A 27,101-nucleotide genomic window follows, 5' to 3' on the forward strand; every position below is an offset into this window, starting at 1 on the left:
ATTGAGAGAAGATTCTTGTTTCCACCCCTCCCAATTTTAATCACAAGGGAGAGAGAATGAGGAACAACGGAATAGAGCAAAACACATTTTTATTGTCCATGTGACTATATAAATGTAGAGACAACAAAAGTCTAGAGTTACATCATATAGAACACATAGTGGGGCTTGCAAAGTTGAGTGAAAAGCTCAACAAGTGAAGCGTTGCATCTTTGTAGATTCTGCTGCTAATTAGGGAGAACACATGCTCAAAGCTGTCTACATGCATACACTTGCGCATATTAATCAATGACACCCTTACACGTTTAGGAAATTCTTTGTAGCAAAATAACAGGATTGATTTCAATTATTGGATGATAAACAAAGATAATAACTTTTAATCTTTCCATGGTGGAGTTGCTTTAATTGTTATTGTGTTTAGCCTCATCAAAAACTGCTGCTGCTGGAAAACAAATCTGTTGGCTGTTGCATATGCGTCAACTCCAATTTCATTGTGACATGTTGAACAGTGACAATAAAGCTGTTCTGAATCTGAACATTTTTCATACATTTATATTATTTACTAGCTTCAGGAGAGTACCTGTGTCATGTTTGTGGCGGAAGTGTATGCCTGGGGATGAGTTGACTATGCTTAAAACTCACTAGAAGTGCAGCGCTCTAACATAATTCTAAACGCGGCAAGTCGTGAAGGTGGTTATGCAAATGAAAAAGCGGTGCTGACTGCTTAAAAAGCCGTTTAAACCTAATGGATCAAATATCGTTGCCGAGGTCATAGTACAATCGAGGAAAATGGCTTTGCTGTGCTAAATAGTCAGGTAAGCATAACTACCGTTTTCATCAACTTCAAAACCTGCGTAGAGTGTTTTATCAAACTGCTGTGAGATAGTGCGGTAGTGTTTCAGCTTATCACCAGAGACACGGTAGAAGGACAAAGTGCCACCAGGACAGTCCAGATAAATTCCAAGCTTTTGCACGCCCGGAGCATAAATTCTCCAGTTCATAAAAGGCAAAATATATTTTAAGGTTATTTCTAGTAGATAGGAATTTCCAGCGTGTATTCCCCAGGAATTATTGAAATCTGTGAACTGTCTAATAGACCATCCGGTCTCTGAAAGGCTCCTCGGAGTTGACGTGTATGCGACAGCAAAACAAACGTCACCCCTAAACTCAACCTCCCAATAATGACGATCAGTTAGCGGCTCTTTGCATAGAACTTGCTTAAAATCAGTAAACCTTTCTGAGTTATTAGGATATGGCTTGGCACTGCCAAAGGTCACTTTCTTGTTCTCTTGTGACAGAGTGAGATGTTTGTTGGCAGTTCTTGCATCCAGCGTGAGATCAACAGCATCTGATGGATAGACAAAAATAAACATCTTACAGATCACAGTTGGTATCATTTGACAATTTGGAAGTGTGAATAGCAGCACAAAAAGGAACTTACACCACATGAGTTCATGTCTCTCTGTGATCGTCTCTATCGATGGGACGGACGGCTTTGTGAAGTTGTCAGTGCGAAGGCGGTAATCTTTGTAATGGTAGATGGAAGCTCCCTTGTATTTATTATTTGGTATAGCTGTTATAATGAACTTGATACTGTTGCAACGTCTCAAACGTTTGCCATATGTAATGAACTCTTGGGCTTTTTCTCTCATTCTGGTGAAGACGTCAGGCGCGATAGCCGTGTATTCTGTATCAGTTCCTCCAACCTGGAATGTTTCCAGGTACTTAGCCATACTAATAAGGCAGGGGTCCTTCGTGTCCAAGTCGGTGAAAACATAGCAAAGAACATCTGTGACACCTGGAGTAAGAATCACTTTATCCAATTCTGACTTTGTGCGCACGATTTGAGCATCTGTGTCGTTCAGCATCATGTTAACACAGGACTCAATGATGTTGATGTCTCGTTCCTTGGTCTCCAACCACTTGTTTAGGTGTGCTTGGTTGAATGGAGAACGTTCTCGCTCGTTTAAAAATTTTGCTAACTCGCTCTCATTTCCTTCGCCAGCACGGATGGAAGGGAGAGCTTTGGCCAGCTGCTGTTGGACTGCAGCTTTGTAGTAAGAACAAAGTTTTTGGAAACTGCTCACATTCTTGCGAATTTTGGGGAAATTCTTTGCTGCACTGCTAAACAAACTGTCGTTGCATCTCATATACACTTGATTTTCATCTTCCACAGCATCTTGAATTTTCCTCGATACTGAGACGCTGAGGTCTTTGACCAGCAATGGAGCTTTCTGGTACAGTCCGTGCAGAGGATACAGCCAGACCATCAGAGGAGCATAATTGTCCTTATCTCCCAATAGTGTTGGGAGATCAATGTAGGTTTCCACAGCTTGGACAAACGTGGAAGGGTTTTTTTCAAGAATGAGGTCTCCATAGAATGTGCAGCTGAACTGATTTGTCAGCTTTTGCTCCTCATCAGTCAGTTGTAATTTAGCACTTCCTTCAATGTCAAATGTAGGAATCTTCTTGATTACAGCGTGCATGTTACCCTGGATATCTTGAACACTGCTGGCATCCACCTTCTGACTGTCAAACACAAAGACCGCATTTGCCCCATAAAGGATACCTGTGACCAAATGTGTTGCTGTGCCGTTCTCAACCACTTGCTTTTGTTGGCTGTTTAGTGGCCCAAGAGCAGGAAGAGAAAGCTGCTTAAAGACGGTGGTAGCTTTGTACTGAAAAGATACCCTGCTCTGGTTCTTGAATTTCTTCTGGTTATTCAAGTACTTGGCAGATCCTCCAACTTCAACCAACCCACCTAACCAACTTACATTCAGAGACGCTTCAATGTCCATCAGAGAAGACTTTGATTCAATGGTGTCAGAGGATGAAATCTTAAAGGAACTGCTTTTTTGAGCCGTTTCACTGGTCTGGCTCTCTAGACTGTCTCTATCCCACAGAGTGAAACCTGCAGGAATAGACATAGATATGTAAGAACCTCGACAATCAATCCCAAAATAGCAATAATGACGACTGTTGCAGCAATTTGTACCTGGGATCAGTGCATCTTTGCGAGCATCATAGAGCATCCCCAAGGTGAAGGGCTGACCCAGAGCAGCCAATTGCAAGGGTTTTAGATCACTTGAAGACATGCTGAGTACCTGGCAGGCAAACAATAAAACATTTCATTGTAACATTAAAGCTATCCAACCACAACATCCAAGTGTTCTCTCTGATTTCTCCTGTAGTCGACACACAATTCGTACCGCTGCTGAGTTAGCACTCACCTGACCAAGGTGTGATGATCAGCTGAGTTGTTTGAGAGTCTTTTGAGCTTCTAACCGGAGATGCCAGCGTGATCGTCAGTGAGATGGCCAGCCCATTTATAGTTAGAATTGCCTGGTCTTTTGCATATGTTTTCCTTTTGCATATGTTCAGTTTGTTGAACGATGTCATTATCATTTGTATATATTTCCATATTAAACGTGTTCAAGTTAGTTACGGTTTCTAATTTTATTAACAAATGATCGTACCGCCAAGATACTCTGAGCCGGACATTTTGCGCTTTGTTGAGTTGGTTATCTACCTCTAAGAATGTTCATTGGTACCTGGAATTTTGGAAAGCAGCGGTCAAGCAGATCATTAAGTAAATAATGGCAGTCACACTTACGACAGCAGTTATTTCATGTTATCCTTGATAGCTCTCGGCAAATGACCTCCTCTTGAATGTTATGCACAGGAAGGCTTCAAATGATGAATGTTGAGCGAGTAAAGGTGTGGTTGAATGTATTAGGCCCACAAAGGGGTTTAATTTGGCCCATGAGATGATCTAAAAATATGAGTAAAAAATTTGAGTAATGTTGGACCAATTAATCAGACGGGCCAAAATCAAAAAATAAATTTGTAATTTCACAAGCAATTCTCAGATGAGAAATGCAACTTGCAATTGACCTGGATGTCAATATTTTACACACAACCTAAAGTCACTGTTTGTTAAAGCAAATAAAAACATAGACCAATATAAATCAAATAAACATGCTGAATACGATACACATTCAGCCGCTGACGCCAATTGTTTTTAAGTTATATTCTATGATTTTACCGGTCAGGCCCACTTGGTAATATATTTTCTTCAATGTGGCTCCTGAGCTAATATGAGTTTGGCACCCCTAATCTAAACTATTAAATAAATCATGATTTAACAGCATTTTAGCAATTTTACTATTTATAATTTATAATCTATAATGAATAATTATAAAAAAATTTGTGATGGTAGTTGTGAGCCCTGAGGTCAGAGGGTGAGGCGAACTGAGATTAGCAGAGGTCCAGTGCCGTCTGGATAAAGAGGGAGCTTCTGATCTGTTTTTTTTACCTCATCATGAACGTGACCAGCGACCACATCTTCCAAGAAAGCATACTTCTATCATTGCTGGAGGATGGAAACACAGTCATCCGGGTAAGCAGGGTTCAGAGTTTAAGAGAGGGTATGTGGTGGAGGGTATTATAATTTATCTTCAAAAGAGGTTGAATTCATGCACATTGTGATGCATGTTTGTTTATGTGTGTGCGTGTGCGCAGATAATCATGTACAGTAGGTGGTACAGGAACTCCATATCCGTGATCATGGCTCTGTAGCCTCGCGTGAATGTTCTACGGTTGCCAACAAACCTCATTAGGAACATGACTTTATTACATAACTGAACAACATTTGGTGACATTAGACAGATCACAATGACATGAAAATGGTGGACATATCAATGTTAAGAGCAGTAAAACTAAAGTAAAAGACACAGACACTCCCGGGTAGTATATCAAGTTTAGTTAGAGTCAATATAATCTGGCTGGACATATGGTTTAGCATGGTTTAGCTTTTGATACAAATTGGTTTATTTTATTGGAAAACTCAGGTTCATGCTTATTGCTTACTTTAAAGTCACCCAATAGAAGCTGTGTGGGCTCCAGGCCGACGGAGAAGATGAGCTGCAAGATAGGTTGGAGGCAATTAGCGCTCGGATACCGTGCGGCTGAGGCAAAACGATGACAATGGCAAGAGAAACCAGCATGGATCTTTACAATCATTAATAAGGTGAACAAAATGTTAAATTAACATAGTTCTATGGTTTTTAACTTTAACTTCACTTTATAGCATGGCCTTAGCATTAGCATAGCGCCTACTAAGAAGGCATTCCAATTGTAACCATGAAGTGAAATAACAGAAAAAAACTTCATATTTACTACAGGCTAGGTAAATTGGTCTGCAAGCTTGCCATTGGAAGCCTCCTTCTCGCCTCTGCGCTCAGACCCAAACAACATGTACTTGTTACATAACCCGGCTGGTTAAAAATATACTTGGCTCAAGCTAAATTAATCACTGATGGACCAGGGTGCTGCATTGTAGCAAGCCGCCCTGGCGCTAGGACTTGGCAGGAAAGGCAGACAGCGAAGCCTGGACGTCACACACACACAATACTGTCTGAGACCATTACTTTATTCTTGTGTATGCTTCAGCAAAAAAAATCGTGGAAGGAATTTATTAAGCCCCAAATATCTATACATTGTTTGTTGCAGGAATGAATTCTGATTTTCTTGAGTTTAGATATTGTCTGTGTTAGTTTGAGTGAGTTAATTTGACCAAATAATTTATAGAAAACATTGTTTTTGTATCGAGAACATTTTTTCAAACTATGTGATTATATTACAGGCTAGTCATTGAATCCTGGAATGAAGCTTCAAGCTTTCAGGACCTTTGACACTAATAGCTATATGACGTTTGTAAAGCTACTCTGACAACCTCTTCAGTCCTCTGAGGAAGTTCCAACAAAGGGGATCTCGCCGTTCCACCCCAGATCAGAACAATTGAAAGTTCATGAGTATCACAATGCGCGTCTTCTCTCTGCTCTGGAACAATAGAAGCCTTAATGGTTTCTCACATGCCCACAACTATTATCGTATTAACAATGCAAAACAAAGTTTTATAATATGACACTTTTTATTTGCACAGATTCTTTGGTTTTAAGATATCTGCTACAAGAAGGCCCACCAACTGCTTGTTATTCTGGGTTTGAAGCAAAAGTGTTTTCACTTTGATGTGTCTATGCTGGCCAAAGCAGAAAACGTCAACTTTGCAAAACACCACGACCAAACACAATCTTGACCTGCACAAATATAAAAACAGCCATGTGGTCTGTGGGTATCTACTGTATATAAGCAAATTCTATGTTGGAAAGTCTACATTCCTCTCTAAACTTATTGGAAAAGTTATGCCAATTTCTTTATTTTTGTTGTAAACTGTAAGTATTTATACACCAAGTGATGATCATTTGCACTTTTGTTTTTCCATGTTGTAATCATTGCTATTCCACACTGAAATTAAAAAAGAAGCAGTGAGTTTTCCGGTTTTTGTCAAAAGGTGCTCCTTCTGTGCAATCCAGCAACGTCCACCCCTTCAGAGATATTCAGCAGCAGGGAATAATTGCTCTCAGAAAAATCAAACAAGTGATGTTAATGTTTGTCACGTCTATAATATACAGGCCCAGTTTGCAAAAGGGAAGGTGAGTTTTGTTCTACTGATTCTCTCAAGAGTGCATTCTACTTAAATGTTTTGAATGAAGCAGTCAGTTATGGGCTTTTTCTCAAATAGAGAAAACACCTACAACTAAAAAGTTAATCAAAAATCAAATAAGATACAGTGAGTAAACATGGAATGTATAAACTGATTAGTCAATTATTATTTTTGTACTAATTATAATCCAAGAGGGATCAATTAATTGATTATAATGAAGAGAGAAGTCAATTTTCACTTGGATGTGTATATATTTGTTGCAGAGAACCAGATCACATATATGTAGGCAAGTAAGTGCTGCACCTTTTGAGCAATGTTCTTTTCAAAGATTTATTTATTTGTTTGTTTTAAACAATTGTCCGAGCTACTACTGACCAATATTATTATGATTATGATTATAATTATTATTACCTAAGCAGTGTCTGTCAGGGAAGACAACAAAAAACCCAACAGATGACAGTACTTGCAGAGGACAGAACAGAAAGAAAAGAAAAAGCCAGGAGAATATATTTTTAGCTTGCTAACCTCCATGAAAGCCCTCCAGAGGGTAGAAGGCCATGATCCTTCTAACAACAAATCATAACCTCAAAAGTGGTTCACAACAAGCAGCCATTTTAATAAATTAATCATAATTTGCACGTCCTATCATTGCAATATACCTTCTAAAATATAAACGGCAACTGAAAACAATGTGTGGAAATGACATGGACATCAAATTTACAACAATGGCTTTATTAGGCTTACTGCTTTAGAACCACTTTGTTGGAAGGGTAGCAATTAGTTCAAGTTGTGCAAAGACGACAAATTGTATTACTTTAAAACATAAGCAACTCCAAAAAGCAGAATCAGACTACAGTCAGTGCAATGCCTAAAGCGTTTACTTTTTGGTTTGGTTTGTTTTTCAACGGCCTGTTGATCAAAATAGAGGAAGTGAGGGTGGGGACTTTCAGAAGTTTAGCAAAAGACGTCATTCATGACAAAGGGCGAGCATCAGTGGAACAGTTTGCTCTCCCTCCACTTGTGATTATTCATTTTGGTAGGAAGAGAGGTCGTATTCTTCACATCAATGAAATCATCCTGTGTATCTGATCACGGGAACGAGCCACAACACGCTCGTCTACCTAAAGAGGAACAAAAGACGGTTGGTTCATCGACTGATGACATCTTTCATAGGGTCAACTGTATGGAGGACCAAAACTGCCAAAAGAAAAAATAAATAAATGATTACCGGTAAATAAATAAATGACTACAAGTGAAAATAAAAAGGGATATAAAAAATATATAATTTGAAAATTAAATTACAATTTTTTTTATATAATTGGAAAAAAAAACAACAACAAAAAAATATATATACATAAATAAATGCATTTGTATTTAATTTTTGAATTATATATTTTTTAAATCTGTTTTTATTTTCCCTTTTAGTCATTTATTTAGTCATTTATTTAGTCATTTATTTAGTCATTTATTTAGTCATTTATTTATTTAGTCATTTATTTATTTTTTATCTTTGCAGTTTTGGTCCATACTGCCAGGACGAAATGTTATTCAAATGAGGGGGCGATCCTAAGCATGTCTTGGGTTGGACTCCGTCGTTGCAAACTGCCTTTTATTGGTCGAGTGAGCGGCCTGGCAAACAAGGAAGTCTCGCCGGCTTGCATTGGAGAACTCCAGCAATGGACGACTATTTTGTCCACTGTCACCACAACTTGCGACTTGAGTTGCTCGACAACATGTTGCCAAAATGAAAATAATAAATACATAAATAAATAATGATAATAAAAATTATAAAGCGAAAATAAAAACGTATATAAAAACATAATTCAAAAATTAAATACAAAAAATATATAAATATAATTAAAAATCAATAAATAAAAACACTGTGTCATATTTATTTATTTCATGCTGCAGACAGGGACAGCATGAAATGCGCAAGGAAATGTTATTCAAATGAGGGTGCGGTCCTAAGTGTGACTTGGATTGAACAATTCGATGGTGGAGTGTTCTCTCACTCACACCAAGCAGGTCGGCGAACAAGGCAGTCTCGACGGCTTTCACGAAGAGCTCCAGCAATGGACGACCAACTTGTCCACCGTCACCAGAACTTGCTACTCGAATGTCAAATTGCTCGACAACTTCAAGCAAGTTCCTGGAAACAACAAGGCCCATTTTTTCGTGTGTGTGAATTCTCAGCCCTTGCTGTGGCACGGGCAGAGTCTGACATAGTCTGACATGTCGACCAACCAATAGGCAAATAGTCTAGAATAGAATAACATTTACTGGTGCATTTCATGCTGTCTGTAGAATAAAACAAATAAAAACGAGAGCAAAGCGTTTTTATTTATTTATTTATTATAATTATTTTTTTGTCTTGTTTATTTTTGTATTCATTTCCATTTATATATATTTTGGATATATATTTTTTTAAATTATATTTTATATTTATATTTATTTTTGGCAGTTTTGGCCCTCCTTATATTGGGGGTATTTTGGGGTTGAAAAAAGAGGTAGCTTACATAGCTACCTCATGCAGATCAGATATTTAAATTGTGTAGTTTTTTTTCCTAAATACAAGCAAAAATCCCTGAAACTTTAAGATCAGTTGAGAGTAAGACTAATTACTCCTAATTCTGACACATTCTATTTACGTCTCTTTCTGGCGGCAAAATTAAAACACTTGATATATTTTAACAAACAATAATATATTGAGTAAAAGTACTGTATTTCCTGGTTGAATGCTCACAGAACTGACGTCTAACTGAAAATATTTAATCTTGCAACAATCAACACAGAGAGACCACAATTGCATCAGTCAGTCTCGTGCATCACAGTCATAGTTGAACACACCCTTGAGTGGCTAGAGGCAAAAATTCAGACGTGAGTAAAGCAGCAAGTTATAACACTTGTTATTAAAATTTGATAAAGTTTTGCTTAGCAAGTTTTGCATGCTATGTCCACTTATATCTCTCCATGAAGCCAATGTCACATAGAGGTAAACCTAATCGAGTCCAAGGTTAAAAATGAGTATTTTATATTCATTTTGATATGGTGAAAAAAATAAACATTTTCTTCATCTAAAAAAAATAAATAAAAATCATAGTGTTAATCAGATGACTAACCTAAGAATAGTTTTGTTATCTAATAGCCAAGACTATTGTCATTGCCTAAAGGCAGATCTAGCAATTTTCCTCCAGTGGACTAGTCCAGTGTCTTCTTGTGCCGGTCCCAAGCCCGGATAAATACAGAGGGTTGCGTCAGGAACGGCATCCGACGTAAAACTTTGGCCAAATCAAACATGCAAATCAAATATCCATACCGGATCGGTCGAGGCCCGGGATAACAACAACCGCCATCGGTGCTGTTGACCAACAGGGTGCCGATGGACACTGGACTAATTTTGGTCAAAGGAGAGGAAGAAGGTGTGTTTGTAGGAAGAAAGAGAAGAGGAACACCAAGAGTCTAGGAATGAGAGTAGGGATTTTGAATGTTGGAACTATGACAGGAAAAAGTTGAGAGCTGGTTGACATGATGCAGAGGAGGAAGGTGAACATACTGTGTGTTCAGGAGACCAGGTGGAAAGGGAGCAAAGCTAGAAGTTTAGGAGCAGGGTTCAAGTTCAAGTATCATGGTCTAGATAGAAAGATAGAAAGAGAAATGGAGTAGGAGTTATCGTGAAGGAGGAGTTTGTTAGGAACGTCCTAGAGGTAATAAGGGTGTCAGATGAGTCTGAAGTTAGGAATCGAAGGTGTGATGATCAATGTTGTTAGTGGCTATGCGCCACAGAGGGATGTGAGCTGGAGGAGAAGGAAAACTTTTTGGTTGGACCTTGATGAAATGATGCAGAGCATCCATAGAAGTGAGACAGTGGTCATTGGTGCAGTCTTCAATAGACACGTTGGTGCAGGAAACAGGGGTGATGAGGAGGTGATGGGCAAGTTTGGTATTGTTGGAAGATAAGCTTTTTCCTCCGCGTGTTCGTTTACTTTCGGGTAGTGAGAATGTTGGTTATCTGAATACAGGCTGAAGATCGATGAACAGTTCCTTCAAAGCTTTTATTTCTACAGAATATTCTGGGCACAAGTGAGTTACAGACAATGGCTGTAGCATCTCACAAGTGCGAAGATTACAGAGGATTTACAACATTCTTATACTATCTTGAAGGGCGGTACCACACAGTTTCCAGTAAACAGTTCAACAGAGTTGACCGGACATGCGATAATACTCAAGGACACTATTCAAACACAAAACAAAGCCCATTTGAGGAATAGAGGAAGTTATTCAGTCATGACTACACCTGGCAGAAATAGCGATAACACTCACAAGGATATATCCGCAGAACAAAGCTCTACTGAGGAAATGAGGAAATTAAAACAGTTATGACTAAATTTGGGCAGAAGACACACTTCAGTATCCAGAAGAGGAACGTAGAAGGACAGATGGTTGTTGACTTTGCAAAAAGAATGGAAATGGGTGTTGTGGATTGTTTCTTCCAGAAGAGGCAGGAACATAGGGTGACCTACAAGAGTGGAGGTAGGAGTACACAGGTAGACTACATCTTGTAATCAAAGTAATCTGAAAGAGATCACCGGCTGCAAAGTAGTGGTAGGTGAGCGTGTAGCCAGACAGCATCTTATTAAACAACCCCTTTTTGAGCACATCTGCCTCCTCATTGTGCCTCTTTGGACTTGGGTCCTCAATCTCGCCTCAAACCCTGACACCGACTGTAATGACGAGTTTGCTCTATATTATTTCTTTGGTTGTTGCTAACATAACTATGAGATAAATTTTTAAAAAATAATTTCCAGTCTAATACATTTTGTAGAAACTTTATTTAGACATACATTCTTATTTACGTCGCAATACATTCGGTGCATAGTGACGTAGAATGGCGGCTGGCTCTCTGCTGAGCAATGTAAAACGTCTATAAAGAAAGCAAGGTAAGCCGTAATAGGAACAACATGTGATCTGGAGAGTCGCCCTCCACCACGCCGTGCTCTCGTCATTCACCAGACGCATTCAAGAGTTTCTCTTTAGGAACGCTACGAGGCTTGCCTTGGCGTAGGTCCAAATAAAGTTTCTACAAAATGTATTAAACTGGAAATTATTTTTGAAAAATGAATCTCATAGTTATGTTTGTAACAGCCAAATAAATAATATCGAGCAAACTTGTCATTACAGTTGGGGTTCCTTTTAACACTGAGGCATTTACTTGCTAATGCACGTACACATTGAGTTCCTCCACATATTGACTTGGTTCATTAGCATATTACGTTTCCCTTCATCTAACCATTAGCGTGGATTTTAAACATAGAAAGCCAAAACATGCCTTGTGAAAATTAAACTGCACTAAAATAAATAGCCACCAGAGGGTGCTAGAACTGCACAAATGGAAATCAACCTGACTTTTTTTAAAACAGATGTGGTTCTTTTGATATCGTGATACGATGATGATGATATTGTGGCAGTTTTAATATCGCGATATCATGATCTTGCTGTTATCGTTACATCCCTATTAAATAGTGGCATGCACATACATTAACAAGTGGGATCCAACTGCCACAAGCTTTTCATCATTGCAAGTGATAAGTGAACATTTTCCTCCATCTGCTCTTTTTACCGGCTAAAGACCTTTATTTCTTTTGTTTCAATCTCAGTAACGATAAAAATAACTTAAACAAAAAACTGTTGCCTCGCGTTTTTCACACTTATAAGAAAGTTTGATTCATTATTGTTTAATTTATAGTGATAATAGATCCTCTTTTTTTACATATAGTAAATATACAAGAGATAAAAAATAAAAAGCTAACTCAAAGCTTTGTAGAGGTGTGGCGCATTGAACACGGAAAATCCCATTCCGTTTTGATACAGATGCAGGAATCCCACATCCCTACCACCCCCATTTAAGTCAGTTCGGAATGTATGAAACCTTTTGCCCCCAGGAACTGCTGGTCTGCTTGTCATCCTTGATGAGCCTGGAGGCAGCCTGGTATTTAACAAATGCAAATATGGCAGCATGACATTTGCCAAATTGGCAGGTCTGTGCTCTGCTGAGCGACATCGTGTTTCTACATAAGCCATTGCTGTATTGTAAAAACAACATATTTAATGGTGGTCTAAATATTTTTGCACAGTACTGCAAATATACTGGAAAAATATTTTGGGGTGTTCCAGAGTCTTGGTGAAGAAGAGCCTCTTGGGGAAAGCGATCAGAGGATGGGTGTGTTGCTAAACAGGACATAAGCCGAAAGTGTTTACATCCCTAAAAGACTCAAGAGACACTGAAACAAAAATCTTGGGTGTAAGGCGAGTGCAAACAGCAAGACAATTATGAAGCTCTAAGAATTTTTGCAATGTGTGCATATCTGGTTAGCATAATGTGCACCACAAATTATCTACTCGTCACTGAGGTGGCTGGAAGGGATACGCCCAATAGTACGGTGCGCTTGTTTCGGAGCTGCAGTCACCTACACTTAGCTAGCCTGCTAGCCACCAGTAGCTGTGTGTGTGTGTGTCGGTGTGTGTGTGAGCACTAATCTGCAAGATTCCAAGTTAGCTGACATTATGACTAGCCATATTTGAAAAAGTGAATTATTTTATGTACCATATGACATATTACATGCTAAGTGAATTGGGAAAAAAACAAGGCAAACTCCTCCACTATTATTACCATTTTTTTCCGCTTACAATTTGATATGACAGCCTTATTTTATGTGTTTTTTGTTGTTGTTGTTTTTTGTCACTGAGTAATGTTACATCAGCATTTTTTTTCTGAAGACTCACTAGAATGCACCATATTAAGTGTAAAATGACCTATATTGTATATTTTTTTAAATCTAAATCCACATGATTCTATTATGTGCAACCACTTGAGAACATAAAATGGATTCAACCCACCATTTTCTTCAGTGTGTAATTAACAGATCAAATCTAGTTAGAAACAACAAGCACATGCCTGTGGATGTGCTGTATAACAATATATAGCCTAATATAGTTTAAGCAGCACCCAAGGGCATCTCCTTTCATGACTGATATGCATGTAAATTTGGATATCACACAGCCTGCAGATAAGCCATGTGCTAAGGAGGAGGGCCCCACTTGTTGACTGCAAGTCAAGTTTGCTGAAGGACGACTTTGTGCTGCCTTGTTTATTTTAGCAAATGCCTGCATGATGCATTATGCCTGAATCTGGATATTGGTTGCAGAAAATACATAGTTGATCTCACGGCGATTTCCCTTCCGTTTCAATTAAATATATATATATATATATTTTTTTTTAAACCAATTTTCATTCCCTTTAAAGCACTCTTTTAAGAAACAAAGTAAACATAATGTAAACAGATAGCTGCTGCATTCAGTCCAGTTTTACATTTGCCCCGCTAGGAACAGAGGTTGGCACCATCATTTAAGATGCCGTGCTAGCCATGCCAAAGAAGTAACAGGAGGCTGGCATTAACTTTTGTAGAAAGATCAGAAGCACAGAAGAGCAAGAGCGAAAGCTGGGTACTGGTCATGAAAGGGTGTGTAAAATAGCCCAAACAAAACTACATTGTGTTTACCAAAATGAAATGGAAAAAAAAAAGCAATGACGTAAATGGGGATAATTGATCAGAAATAACAGAAATACATTTGAACACCCACTTGGCAAAAAAAGGTTACACAATTTGTTTGACGTCTCACAATCCAGAGACTCTCCTTGGACAAGCTTGTGCCGTGAGTGTGCGTGCGTGCGCGTGTCCATCACCTGGTTCTCATGACAGGGACCTTGACAGTATTCAGTGAGGCTTTCCACAGTCTGGTTGATGAGTCCCACATTCTTTTCATTGATGTACAATCCAAGCAGTCCCAGTCCCAGTGGCGCTGCTGCAAATACAGCCCAGGAACTGAAGTGTCTCGCAAACCAGGTTCATTGTAGTTGCTCTTGTTATTCTGATTGCGTAGAAAGTTTTGGAGAAGGATAGAGATTAATGAAATAAAACCACAATAACGTCTGACTGTATCAGAGCTCACCAAAGTATTGCTGTACAGTATATTCGAAAATACTCAAGATTTACCAAAGCTATAAATAAGAAAGGAAGGGCACAACATTATGGTAAGACAAATAAATAAATAAATACATAAATATAATTACTCAACTCATTTACTACCATTGACGGCTATAGACGTCAAAGATCCATTTTAAGTGGGTTGGCAGTGAATGAGTTCAATTTGAACGCCTTCCTTGCTGATTTCGGAATTAAGCATAAATTCAGAGTATATTCACGTGTAGTTTTGTGCAACCGCAATAAGATCTAAAATCTATGTGTGTCTGTGTGCTGATCAACATTTTGCACCTGCACTGCCACCCTCACATATATCTGTACTGTACTGTGTGAGTGGCTTTATACTAAAAAAATTTACATGTTCACACTGTATTGACTGACTGCATACCAAAACCTGAGTTCCCCCTCAAACACAGTGTTGTTCCACTGAAAGATGTCGGTAGTATTTATGCATTTGTTATCTATCAAACAAGCTCAGCAGAAGAAAATACAAGCTCTGGGTTACAAGAAGTGGTTCAGCACCAGTTCAAACGATGTTTTAATTGTTTTGGAATCAATGCATGAAGGAAGTTTAGCTCTCATGAGCAACCCATTACTAAATAACAACTCATAGCTCATAGTGAAACCAGACTGAGACCTGCCAGACATGGAAACAGCTGCAACAAGAAGTTCTGCAACTGGTGCCTATTTTCAACCAAGTTTAATTTCTACACAAATGAGGATGGTGATAAAAAAAAAGAAAAAAAAAAAGGATATGAAGTCTATTATATGCAGAGGTGCTCTTGTATGTTGACAGACCTAAAGATCGCTGTTGTGGTTCTCGCACATCAGTTGCATGAGGTGTAAGATAGGCTGCATGATGGCGATTAATCTCTCCATCTTCCTGGCTATGGAGGACCAAAAGTGCTAGAATTAAATAAATGAATACAATAATTAGATAATTACATAAATGTGTCATTAACTCATTTGCTTCCAAAAACGTATAAATACGTTCTATTTTAAATGTTTTAAGTGTCCCAAAGACGTATTTATATGTTTTCTTTTAAATGTATGCATTTTTTTTTATGCTAGAGGATACAGAAGGCTTTGATGCAGCCTCTCAACTGCAGAGAACGGTTAAGGAAATGGTAGTTATTACAAAAACGGCCAGCAGGTGACAGCAGAGCAAAAGAGATCCACCAGGGCCATGTTGAGAAAAGCTAATTTACCCACAGTTCTAAACAGATTTGTGAATAATGATGAAACATAGCTATATTCTAATGCTAAATGCTGCAAAACGGAAACAGATAGAAAGTTACTTTTTTTCCTGATGAAAGAAGAGGCTCTAATCTTTCTTTTGGTAGGTTCCATGTCAAAGTACCACTGATATTCACACCCACATAAGTGGGGCAAAATTCTTTCTCTTCATTTGACCCATCCCCTGAGGGAGTGGTGAGCAGCAGCAGGGGCTGCGCTCGGGGATCATTTGGTGATCTAACCCCCCAATTCCAACCCTTGATGCTGAGTGTCAAGCAGGGAGGCAAATGGGTCCCATTTTTATCGTCTTTGGTATGACCCAGCTGGGGACTGAACCCATAACCTCCCAGTTTCAGGGTGGACACTACCACTAGGCCACTGAGCTGATTTTATTGAAATAGAACCCAATATTCGGTGGGCCTTGCAAAATCATAAAAAATCAGTAGAACAGTCAGGAGCGAACGGGATTGCTTCAATGAAAATGGCTGGAAGTGAATGAGTTAATTAATGAAATGTTTCATTTAATTATTTAAAAATGTGGAAATTGGATGGATGTTCAATTCTTCAATAAACATTTGAAACAAAACGGCTCCTTTGTCGCAATAAAATCGTTGTGGAGGAGGGGAGTGAGGAGGGAAAAATAAAACCTTGAGTGGGACACGAACCAGGGATCTTCTAATTTCAGGGTGAGCGGGCTATTTGTTCAGTTTGGTTCAATGGCACAGAAATTTTACTTGTAGTTCAGTTGTAGTTAGTGTCAGCCACAACCTGGGAATTTAAGATGGCCAATTGTCATTGCACTTTGACATTGCAAATGTGAAGGATAATTGATTGCTTTGAATTCATTTGGACAGAATGTTTCTGATAAAGGCTATTTTTATCACTATCCTGCGAGCATGGAGGTCTCAGAGCAAGACCTAGAATTTCTCATAGAGGGGCAAATGGGAGAAAACACCACTTCAGTCCTGTTTTTGGTGAGGAATTAGCATTTTAACATGGCTAAAAGCTGCCAAAAAAATAGATTTTTCATGTTACTGTCCCTTTAACAAACTAAACACCATTTAATGATTTAAAAAAAATATATTTATAAATGTAACAGTATATTCAATCGTAAAAAAAAAAAAATATATATATATATAAAAAAAAAGTTAAAAATAAATATATATATATATATATATATATTGGAGAGATGACCAAAGCTTTTTCAGCTTCAGTTGATAACCACTTTGTAATGTGCATTACTCAAACTATTTTACAGATACAGTATGTTGTAATTTGATCATTATTATATTTATTGTTGTTTCCTGCTCTTTTGAATATACAGTATTATACAATCTAATAATCTGCCAATAGTTATTTCTAGTTATCGTTAATAGTTATTACTGAGGGTAAACAAGGGATTAGTTCTAGACGCAGGGGGAAACCCTCGATACGTTCCATCCAGTATTTTTAGTTAAAAATAAAATGTTTTGGAGGGAATCGTATGATGTTTAAGTTGGCGTGACTATTCTCGCATATGGAAATGCCTTTCGTTTCAGTCCTTAGACATTCCTTTCAATGATTCTGTCGGGGATTCTGGTATTAGAAGTTATACACGGTGTTGGGAAAGTCGCTGTGTAGCAGACATGTTTAGGTATGGAATAGCCTACATACCACAGTGATGGCAAAACAAGACTTTACGCAGTTCTGGCACATAAACCACTAGGCTGGGCATCAATATTTCAATACAGTTAAGGAAGGAGAGAAATAAAAAAAACAATGACGGGAATTAGTTTACATGTGGCTATCCATGACTTGGAAATGTTACACAAAATAGGCAAATATCAAACCACTGGTCCAGGAACTGCTGAAAAATACTCCCAAACATGCACATGCTGCACACATGATCACATGCTTGCACACAGCTGTGCAGATGCCCAAGTCAACGCAGCATTTTTATTTATTTATTTATTTTGTGTGTGATTCCAGACCACAGACTACGCAACACCAATGTGGACCACGATTATGCAACTTTTCCAACATGGCCATCATTTGTCAGTTATTATTAAGAGATTTGTGAGGAAGTTAAAGTGAGGTGGGACATGTCTTTACAAAGGACCGCCTTGTCCCATGGCATTGTATGTCGGAACCTGTTGTATTTTGTACCTGTTCATATGTTCTGTCCTATTCTCTTCTCAACAATCCCTCCTTACATAAGAAGAGTAATCAGCTGAGTGGTTACAGTGAAGGCCCGCTGCCGCCCGAGCGCTAACACTGTTACATCAGCTCACAGAAGCTGATTAGTGGGGAGAGCAAAATGACGGGGCTGATGGAATCCTGAACCCAAACATGTCCTACTTTTTTAGTTATTGCAATTAAGTTCATATGAGCAGCAAGAATGCATATGTAATGTTTTATGTTGCCTTGCTTCCCAGGACAGTGCGCGCTCATGTGGGGCTTTAATGCTTCATATGTTAAGTGCCTTGAGATAATGTCTGTTGATCTGTTCAGCTAAAATAAATAAATAAATAAACATAAGCAATGAACCACATTGTTGTGGGATTCGTCAATTATTGTTGAACATGAGTCATTCAATTGTTTCAACAAGATAAAATTAATTGTTTCAAAATTTGCAGTTCCTGGTCAATAAATACATATTTTTTGGGGGGGAATATTCAAAACAGATATTAAGCGTTTTGGAAAAGAGCTTGATTTTCAAGACAGGTTTAAAGAAAATAAGATATTCAGAGAGAGGAGAAGATAAAATATCACATGAAAAACAAACGCAGAGCTAAAGCAGAAAATGTCAAATGGATGAAATAGTAATGTGAATGTGTGCAGTCTTCTGACTTCTGAGAATTAGAGAACATTTAATGCATTAAGTGAATCTGTTATTTTCGATATGTGGCCTTACAAATGATCCGATTAGGAGTCATTAGATTTACGCAAGGCAGCCTACTTGTCCGGAAAGTCAATAGATCTCCAGGATTGTTGGCTCACAAGACCAACTCAATCAACCTCATGACAGTAGCAATGCATAGTTGATGGCAAATAAGTCTTTCTGCCTTTATGTGCTAAAATAATTAAACTAAAATTCAATTTTGGCAAATTTGTATCACGAGACTCAAATAAATAGGATTGGAAAACAAATTTAAGAAAAAAAATGTTAAATGGTTAATTCTGACTCTTCTCTGAAAAAATCTGGTGATTTTTGGCAAATGCTTGAGATAGTGTACAATATACTATGCGGTCCATCTTGCTTCTAGCGCTTAATATAAGGACCCATTGATGACGTATATTCCGGTGTTTGTGAAAAAGGTAATTTTTTTTAAAGACAAATGGAAAATATGGCTGGAGACAGATATTCCTCCTATGGTATTTTTTGTTGCTTGCTCTACAGAAAGGATGACTGAGACTCCAAAACCTTCTTAAAAGGCCAGTGAGCAGGAGTTAGTACAATCTAGTGGTGAATTAACAGAAAGCAATAACCTAAGTTCAAAGCGTGCATTTTAAAGCACATGCACTACGGTGTCTCAGGGGGACCACATTTCGCAAGACTACCACCAATTACTACGCGTGTGAAGTTCTTCTCCTTCGGGTAGCCTTAGCAAAAAGGTGGTGGCAAAACATGTCAGCCTCCTGTAAGGCACGGCATGTAATTAGAGATTACTAAAAAACAACAACAACAACAAATTTACATTGAGGTGATAGAATATATACAGTATATTGTTTGCATATTATTAAAATTAATAGCCTAGTGGGTTTTTAAAATATGAACATTGAAAAAAGTTGAGAAATTCTACACACTGTCCCTTTGAAGCAATTTAAAAGGTTAGTGCACAAATTGGCTTTGTCGTTATTTATTCATAGTTTGTTAAAGTTTTCAAATGCTGTTCTTGCAACAGTGGCAGAATTTTCTGTGGACTTGAGATGAGTCTGATGGCCAGTTAAAAACAGTTTTTCCTTTGTTTTTGTGTGCTTTGAATGCACAAATATGGTCGTGATTTTTCTCATTAATCTATTTTCCACCCAAACGCAGATGTCTACAATGGGGAACACATGTTCCTATTAATTGGTATGATTCCTTCATATCAACACCATATAAACCTAAGACTATAAAAGCAAGATATAATAAAATAGATTGAATAAATGATAAATATACAAATTAATTGCCCTGGATGTGACAAATATTGTCAGTTTGGATTGCTAATGTGGTCCTATTATCATTAAGACTATTTTTGTGATGTATTGTGATTTGTGAACTGCTAAAAAAGAACCCAAACCAGAATGTGAACACGTTTGAATCGCGCATTTCGTTAGCGCTGCTGTACTGACGTCATCACCAAGCTCGACGGCGCTTAAATATATATTTTTTTATTTCTTAAATCTTCAAGTATCCTGCTTTTATATTCTTAGGTTTATTTACGTTTTGACAATTTCAGTCCATACATTTTGTTATTTAAATTACATCTTAAATATTTTCTTTCCAATGTTTGGACGTCAAACTGAGTTTTTTTTTCCAAATAACTTTATTGAACAACTGTAAACGGATCATGCCAAGGCTGTAGCGTGACCCCATCGGTAGGCGACCCCGATACAATCTGGCAGCCCGATTATATCTGGTACCGACCCTATCAGTCCTGTTTAGAAAGTTAGACCATTGAATTTGGCATTGTATAATACATACATGTTTATAACGAAATTATCTTACAAACATAATTGTCAATAAGTCAATACACATTTCAACTGTCAAGACACTTTTATTGTGACGAGGTTCGACAACAACAGTGCCTCTAACTGTGCGCAAATTACATTTTCAGAGCATGTTTGTCGCACATGACTGCACAAAGTCTTGTAAGCTTACTTTGAGCCTTGAAACTAATAAATAAATTGTAACGTATCGCAATTCACATACAATAACGCTAACGGCGTTTCAAATATGGAGAAAATAATTGGGTAGATTAGTCTGTTTATGAAAAAAGAACTGTTCAAGGCCTCCATGACATGAGGAGGCAAATCTGCTCAAATAATGGATTCTTCACCTTAACCATCCTTAAGGGTTTAGGGTTAGGTAACCCTAACCATATTTTTTAAGGCAAATTTGTATCCCTTACAGATGTCATTTCTTTGCAATAAACAAAACCTGATGAGTTGCAAAAAGTTTAGTTTGGTTTCATCTGTCCAAAGAACAGGTACTCTTTGGTAATCTACTATAGCCTATAGTCCATTTTACATTACAATTATTGGCAAAATACATCAACATTATAGCGGCACAATGATGAACCAACCAAGAACACTTAATAGCTTAACACACTAAATATTGATTCTCTAAATTAACTCATTCACTGCCATTGACGGCTATAAACGTCAAAAATTCATTTAAACTATTTCTAGTAGTTAAACTTTTTTCTCCACACTTTTCTTAACAAGAGTATGAAAACCTAGAGTTTTGGGGGGATATTTAGAACAGATATTAAATCGTGAGTTAACTAGTGAACTATTAATGCGATTAATTACGATGACAAATTTTAAGCGCCCGACGCCCCTAATTTTTAATAATCTTTTATTTTTTAAATCGTTTTTTTTAAGAAGAAAAGATTATTAAAAATTAGGGGCGTGCGTCGGGTGATTAAATTTGTTTATTGTAATTAATCGCATGACTTTACTAGTTAACTCACGATTTATAACAAATTTTATATCTGTTCTAAATGTGCAATAAAAAAAAAGATAGGTTTTCATACTCTTGTTAACAAAAGTGGAAACAAATGTTAAACTAATTAGTTCAAATGAATTTTTGACGTCTATAGGCGTCAATGGCAGTGAATGAGTTAAGCATGACCAGCCAATTTCAACGAGTAGTGCAGTACAAAAATTCATGATTAAAACCCTTTCTGAATTTTTTTCTTTAGTACATAGAAGAACAGGAGGGACTAAATATGTGCATGTTTAAACATGTGAACAGCAGACTGCATGTCAGAGAAAGTTATCTGTTATCGCCACTGCTACATCACAGCCTGTAGCATCAGCAGAAGCTTGAAGTGTCTTACGCCACAAGCTCCTTCCAAACCCAAAAGCCAATTGACAAAAATCATTATGTATTTGCTTATGTGGCATCCTGAGCCAACAAGTAAGTAACTGCAGAAATGGGCCTTTTGATAGAAAGCTGACACTTGACTTGTCTTGTGAATCTGCACTGGCACAACGACCAGCAAACTCAAACTCACTACAACAAGATGCACTTGTTTGACTCAAATACTTCACAGGCAGCACTGAAAAGAGTGAATGCTAATACATTTTAAGACAGCTGGTATGTTAGCAACACCATGGACTAGAATCTCAGTTGGATGAGGCTTTTTAAAGATTTCCATGAGGTTACTGTAAATTGAACTTGAATTCCGTAGTGGGTGGGAGAAGGCAGCGGGTGGTAAATCATACTAAGAAGGCCGAGGGGAGCCACAAAAAGCCTGTTGAGTAAGAGGGTGGCACCTGTTTTCTCATGTGACAGGATCTGAGGTCATGAAGACAGTGTTGTGAAGATGACGCAGTAGAGCGTCTACATTTCTTTCCTTATGTAACAACACACCCTCCCTGGATTGTTTTGATCGCTTTAGCCTCCAAGTATATCCGTGAGCCTGTGTACCCATGTGCCTGTGTTGGTGGGGTGTGCGGATAAGTGGAATAGAGTCGTTTTTTATTGAGTGGTTTTATGGCACATTGCATGTGGGCAGCATATATGTTACAAATCTAGTTTCACTGGAATGCATTACAACCTAAAGGATTGCGCTGTTCCTTTAAGAAGGCATTATAAATCTTTCACAAATTATAAAATGTGTGCACTGAGTGGTCTAATCTGGGATCTCCGTATTTTGTGCCATGCCATCTGAAAATGTGTATTAGTATATTTGGATACTGCATATTTGTATCCTTGAATTTTGAAAAATGGAAAATTCATTGAATCCTTGAAGATTAAACCTTAAATAGGTCTATAACTTAAAAGGACAAGGAGAAATTAAATGAGCAAGCAATTAAAATAAGAATACTGTATACTAAAATAATAGCAATTTAAAAAAAATACTATTCCTGAGCGTGTTGGCTTCTTAAGGGCAGTGTGGTTCCCACTGTTTTAAACAGATTTATGAATAATGATAAAACTTGCTGCAAAACAGAAGCAGATAGAAATATACATATTTTCCTGATGAAAGAAGAGACTCTAATCTTTCTTTTGGTAGGTCCATGTTTTAATAGCAATGGGGTATATGCCACGGAAGAGGCGGGACTTCCGACTTCCTGGTTTTCACACATCAGCTTTGTTTCCGTTTCCTGTTTGCGACGTGTGGGCTGCGTCCCAGTACCTGTGCTTCTGCATTTGTGCCCCTCGGTTGCGCGCTCCCGCCGATGGCCGTGTTTGGGGGCCGCAGGGGTGGGGGTGCGAGTGTTGGAACGCGGGCATCAGTGGTCTGAAACGACACTGATGTGCGAAACCCGGAAGTCGGAAGTCGGTGGCATCTACCCCATAGAACGGAATATTCTGTGGACCTTGCAAAATCTGTCAAAATCCAGTAAAACAGCCGGGGGCGATGGGGGTTGCTACGGAAAATGGCTGGGAGTGAATGAGTTAAGACTGATTCTTAATATTATTGGAAAGAAAATATTGGGGTTGACTTCCCTTTTAATAAGGTTTTTTCATACATGTCTAATTAGTACACAGTACCTGCCGTTAATATTTAGGGTACCTGGGAAGGGAGGTGTGAGCAGGCTGTTACACCAACACAATGGGCAAGATGTCAGCCATAAATCAGGTGGGCCGAATTTGTTTTTATGTTTATCAATTGATGCTGCTTGCAGGAAAACAGAGACTTCTGCACCCTGTGGTTCAGAGCGGTTCTAGATCATCATCTCTCTGTTCTTTCTCCGCACAAATTTGTTTTGCAATGGCCGAACCTAAGAGTAAATTAACAGCCTCTTAGGCAAATGTGGGTATGTTTTTGTCCTGCTTTGGACAACAAGAAGCCCTTTGTCCTAAAAAGGGGCAAGGCAACCAATCGTTATGTAAGAAATAGAAATGTGATGCATCTGCTGATGTGTTGTAAATTCACTCCACACACATCACACATGATCTATCGATGTTCACTTGTGGCCAGCAGCGTACCAACAACAATATGTTTAACTGGGAAACAATGCAACGGATACCCTCATTTGTTAGAGGAAATAAACAGACTACTGTACTTCACCAACAGCTGAGCAACTAATACAAACCATTCTGATTTTCACATTTAAGCTTCTTGTAAAGTGTTAAATAAAATAATTGAATCTAAAACTGAACCCTTACCACTGCCTTAGATTCAAGGCAATAGACACACATCAATGCCACGGGTATCTAACAGGACAGTGAGCCCCTTTGTGCTCAGTCAAATGAGTCAAATGAGTTCATCATCATTGGGAGGGTCTATGCCTCAAGTAGCACCCAGCTCCAGAGAGCTCCTGAAATCTCTCAGCTTTCTCCCGAGGCCTCGACAGGCTGGGACTTTTATTGCCCTCTTTTCACTGGCAAATGAGTCCAGTTGAAGTGTTAGGAAGCCAGAGCAAGTGGCGCCATCCCTCAGAGCAGGCAGCAGCTTACGTAACACGAGTCATGTGAGTGCCTTTGTGTACTCTCTGGGTAGTTGGCCTGGTCAGGTAATGCTACTTGCAAAGAGGAGCATATTATGCAACACATCTGTTCGTGCAACATAAAAGAGCACAAATACAGAGAGTGTGCAAAAGCACACATCCTCTATGACCAGCAATGAACTTCCTGACATCCACAACATTTTTCAAGATTTTTTTTTTTTTTACATGTGAAAACCCGTCTGATTAGTGTCAGAGAGTGAACACTGCAAAGGTGTCCTCGGTTGATGAGGGTGCTGATAAACAACATTTCAAAATTGCCAACGGCAGGCAATGAGCTCATTTGCATATCGATGTAAGAATACATCAGGTGGCACAAGACAGTTTCATTACCGCACTACTTGCTGTTTTTACATTTGATTGTTTTATACTTCTGGCCTAGAAGTTGTTTTCACAGTAAGATGTATTTATTGTAATAATTACTACTGCATTAGCATACTGGTGTTAGTGATTACAGTGCATTCAGACTTTTAAGACAAATTTTGTCCGGTTTCCTAACCTTGCTCTGCAAGATGAATTCTCGCGGTATTTGTGAGTTTACAAACACCGGAGAATACATCTTGTACTGAGCCCGTTGATTTCCACCGATTCGAACCAACAATCACAGAGCGACATTGTATTTGGGGCGAAAGTTGTGACGAAATGACATGAAGTGATAGTTGTGATGAAACCAGGAAACGCCGACGCCAGGGGAAACAAACAAACCTAACATGGACGAATGGACGCTGCAATTAATTCTGTTTTCACAGAATTACTCACTGTTTCCTTATTGAATGTTGAACAGCGATATATATATAGAGAGAGAGAGAGAGACAGAGAGAGAGAGAGAGAGAGAGAGAGAGAGAGAGAGAGAGAGAGAGAAGAGAAATATATATACTCAAAGATATTCAAATCATATAAAACGTAAAAATATAACCTATAGAGAGTAGGAAGTAGAGTAGGAAGAAGTATACACTTTTTAAACTCCTACCTCTATATAACTTAATGAAATATTCTCAAACAATAAGATTTCTTTTAAACATAATTCAAAACACAGTCCTATAAAATCACATGGAGTCACATAAAAATACAACAAAACAAAGCAAATAATCATTCCACGGACACCACAGCGCATTAATATTTTACATTTTGTCTATGGCACTATAGGCGTTAATGATTTTATATTTTAGTTTTTCCTTAAACCCCGATAAGGAAGTGCATAGTTTCAGCTCATCATCAAGACTATTCTACAATTTTACACCCAAAACTGAGACACATCTCTAATTGACATTCGTCCTCACTTTAAGTAACACAATTAAACACCTTAAATTGTAGATTCCTTCTCTTAGTTTAAATACATTTTGAATACAAAGATGTAAGCTATTATTTACTACAAGAAAAAGTGTTTCCATTGTTTTTAAGTACACAATATCCATAAATTTCAAGATACACGATCCTATAAATAACTGATTAGTTGTTTACCTGCAACCAACCTTATTTATTATTCTAATAGCTTTTTCTGTAATTTAACAATTGGGTCTATATTTGAACTGGTTGCCAGCCAATCCAGGTCCCTTTCAACAGTTTTTATAAATGTTTTCCATGTTTTCTGAGCAAAATATATTTGTATCATAAGCAAACATTATTTTTTTTTATATATTTGAAACAAATATATATAATTCAAATAAAATAATAACGGGTCTATAATTTGACACAATATGCTTCTCACCATTTTTAAAAACTGGTATCACATTTGCTATTTTATCAGGAAAAATACCTGTCAAAAAGAATTTATTGCAGACATAAGTGAAAGGTTTAATAACACAATGTTTTACTTCTTTTATAAGTGACATATCAAGTTGAGTTTTTGTTCTTAAACTTTCTAACAACTTTTAGCACATCACTCGAACAGGGAGGGGCCAAGGATACTTAGTATAGTATCCAAAGATTATGCCAAATACTTTTGTTTTATAAACAATTAATTTCAAACGGAGTCTCTAGATGTTGAAATATATTCAAGTACATATTATAGCACATGTAACCGGTTCAGGACATGCAGGAATGGATTATGGCACACAGGAGATTTTTGCCCATAAGGTGCTTGACAAAATGTACAATATTCGAACAATAAACAATTAACAGTGTTTGAAATTTGCAATTTATTTGAAATTTGAAATTTGTTTTAAGGAACAAGTCATATTTTCTTGTTTAATTTTCCACACACCCTATGAAAAACAATTTTGGGTTACTCCTAGCACTTTATTTACAACCGCATCATGTTACTAATGTTATTATTTAATAATAATGTAATTAAATCTTACTATTAAACCCCCCACTTCTAGACTAAAAACGTTAGGGCATATATACTAAGTGAGTAAGTGCTAAGCTGTATTCTTCATGCTGTTTTGTGTGTGGTGTTTAAATCTCTTATTTTGAAATAAATGCTTTTAATTTGGAAGGCCGCTCCGTACTTCTGTTTCCTGTTTCACGTCTTCGTTTGTCATTCAGCACATGGATTTATTTTTAGCTTGTGCAAAACAACTTCAACTTAATGATGTCCATTCAAAACAATCTATCTGAAAATATTTTAAACAGTCACTCACATCTCACGGGGAAACCAACATGACATTGCCAAAAACTTGGTGCACTGATCTGAAGTGTATTGATGGCACGAGGGAGATTCTTCTTTTCCAGACTCC

At 37.8% G+C, this 27,101-nt stretch overlaps 1 protein-coding gene across 4 annotated transcripts; it reads right to left on the minus strand.

The window, feature by feature from the left end:
• Positions 1 to 103: 103 nt before the first annotated feature.
• Positions 104 to 27,101, minus strand: LOC147166931 (neoverrucotoxin subunit beta-like). 4 transcript variants are annotated; one of them, XM_086087993.1, is made up of 6 exons: positions 27,006 to 27,084; positions 15,340 to 15,447; positions 14,244 to 14,428; positions 2,993 to 3,101; positions 1,439 to 2,908; positions 104 to 1,345 (listed from the first exon to the last, which is right to left on the minus strand). In XM_086087993.1, the coding sequence occupies exons 4-6, from the start codon at positions 3,090 to 3,092 to the stop codon at positions 801 to 803; spliced, it is 2,115 nt and encodes a 704-aa protein (XP_085944119.1). In that variant the 5' UTR covers positions 3,093 to 3,101; positions 14,244 to 14,428; positions 15,340 to 15,447; positions 27,006 to 27,084; the 3' UTR covers positions 104 to 800. The 4 variants fall into 4 exon arrangements, with proteins under 4 accessions (XP_085944119.1, XP_085944117.1, XP_085944118.1 ...); XM_086087991.1 differs by having other exon boundaries at positions 15,340 to 15,428; positions 27,006 to 27,081; XM_086087992.1 differs by lacking the exon at positions 15,340 to 15,447 and having other exon boundaries at positions 27,006 to 27,101.

Source organism: Leptonotus elevatus, chromosome 10 (assembly GCF_054856555.1).
Source record: "Leptonotus elevatus isolate MCC_2025b chromosome 10, RoL_Lele_1.0, whole genome shotgun sequence".
NCBI lineage: Eukaryota > Metazoa > Chordata > Actinopteri > Syngnathiformes > Syngnathidae > Leptonotus > Leptonotus elevatus.

Bases quoted from the DNA above. Each gene is read 5' to 3' on its own strand.
- LOC147166931 (XM_086087992.1), bottom strand. From the start codon at position 3,092: ATGTCTTCAAGTGATCTAAAACCCTTGCAATTGGCTGCTCTGGGTCAG. The intron at 2,909-2,992 runs GTACAAATTGCT...CTATTCCTGCAG, and splicing joins CAAAGATGCACTGATCCCAG to GTTTCACTCTGTGGGATAGA. The intron at 1,346-1,438 runs GTAAGTTCCTTT...TCTATCCATCAG, and splicing joins GAGACATGAACTCATGTGGT to ATGCTGTTGATCTCACGCTG.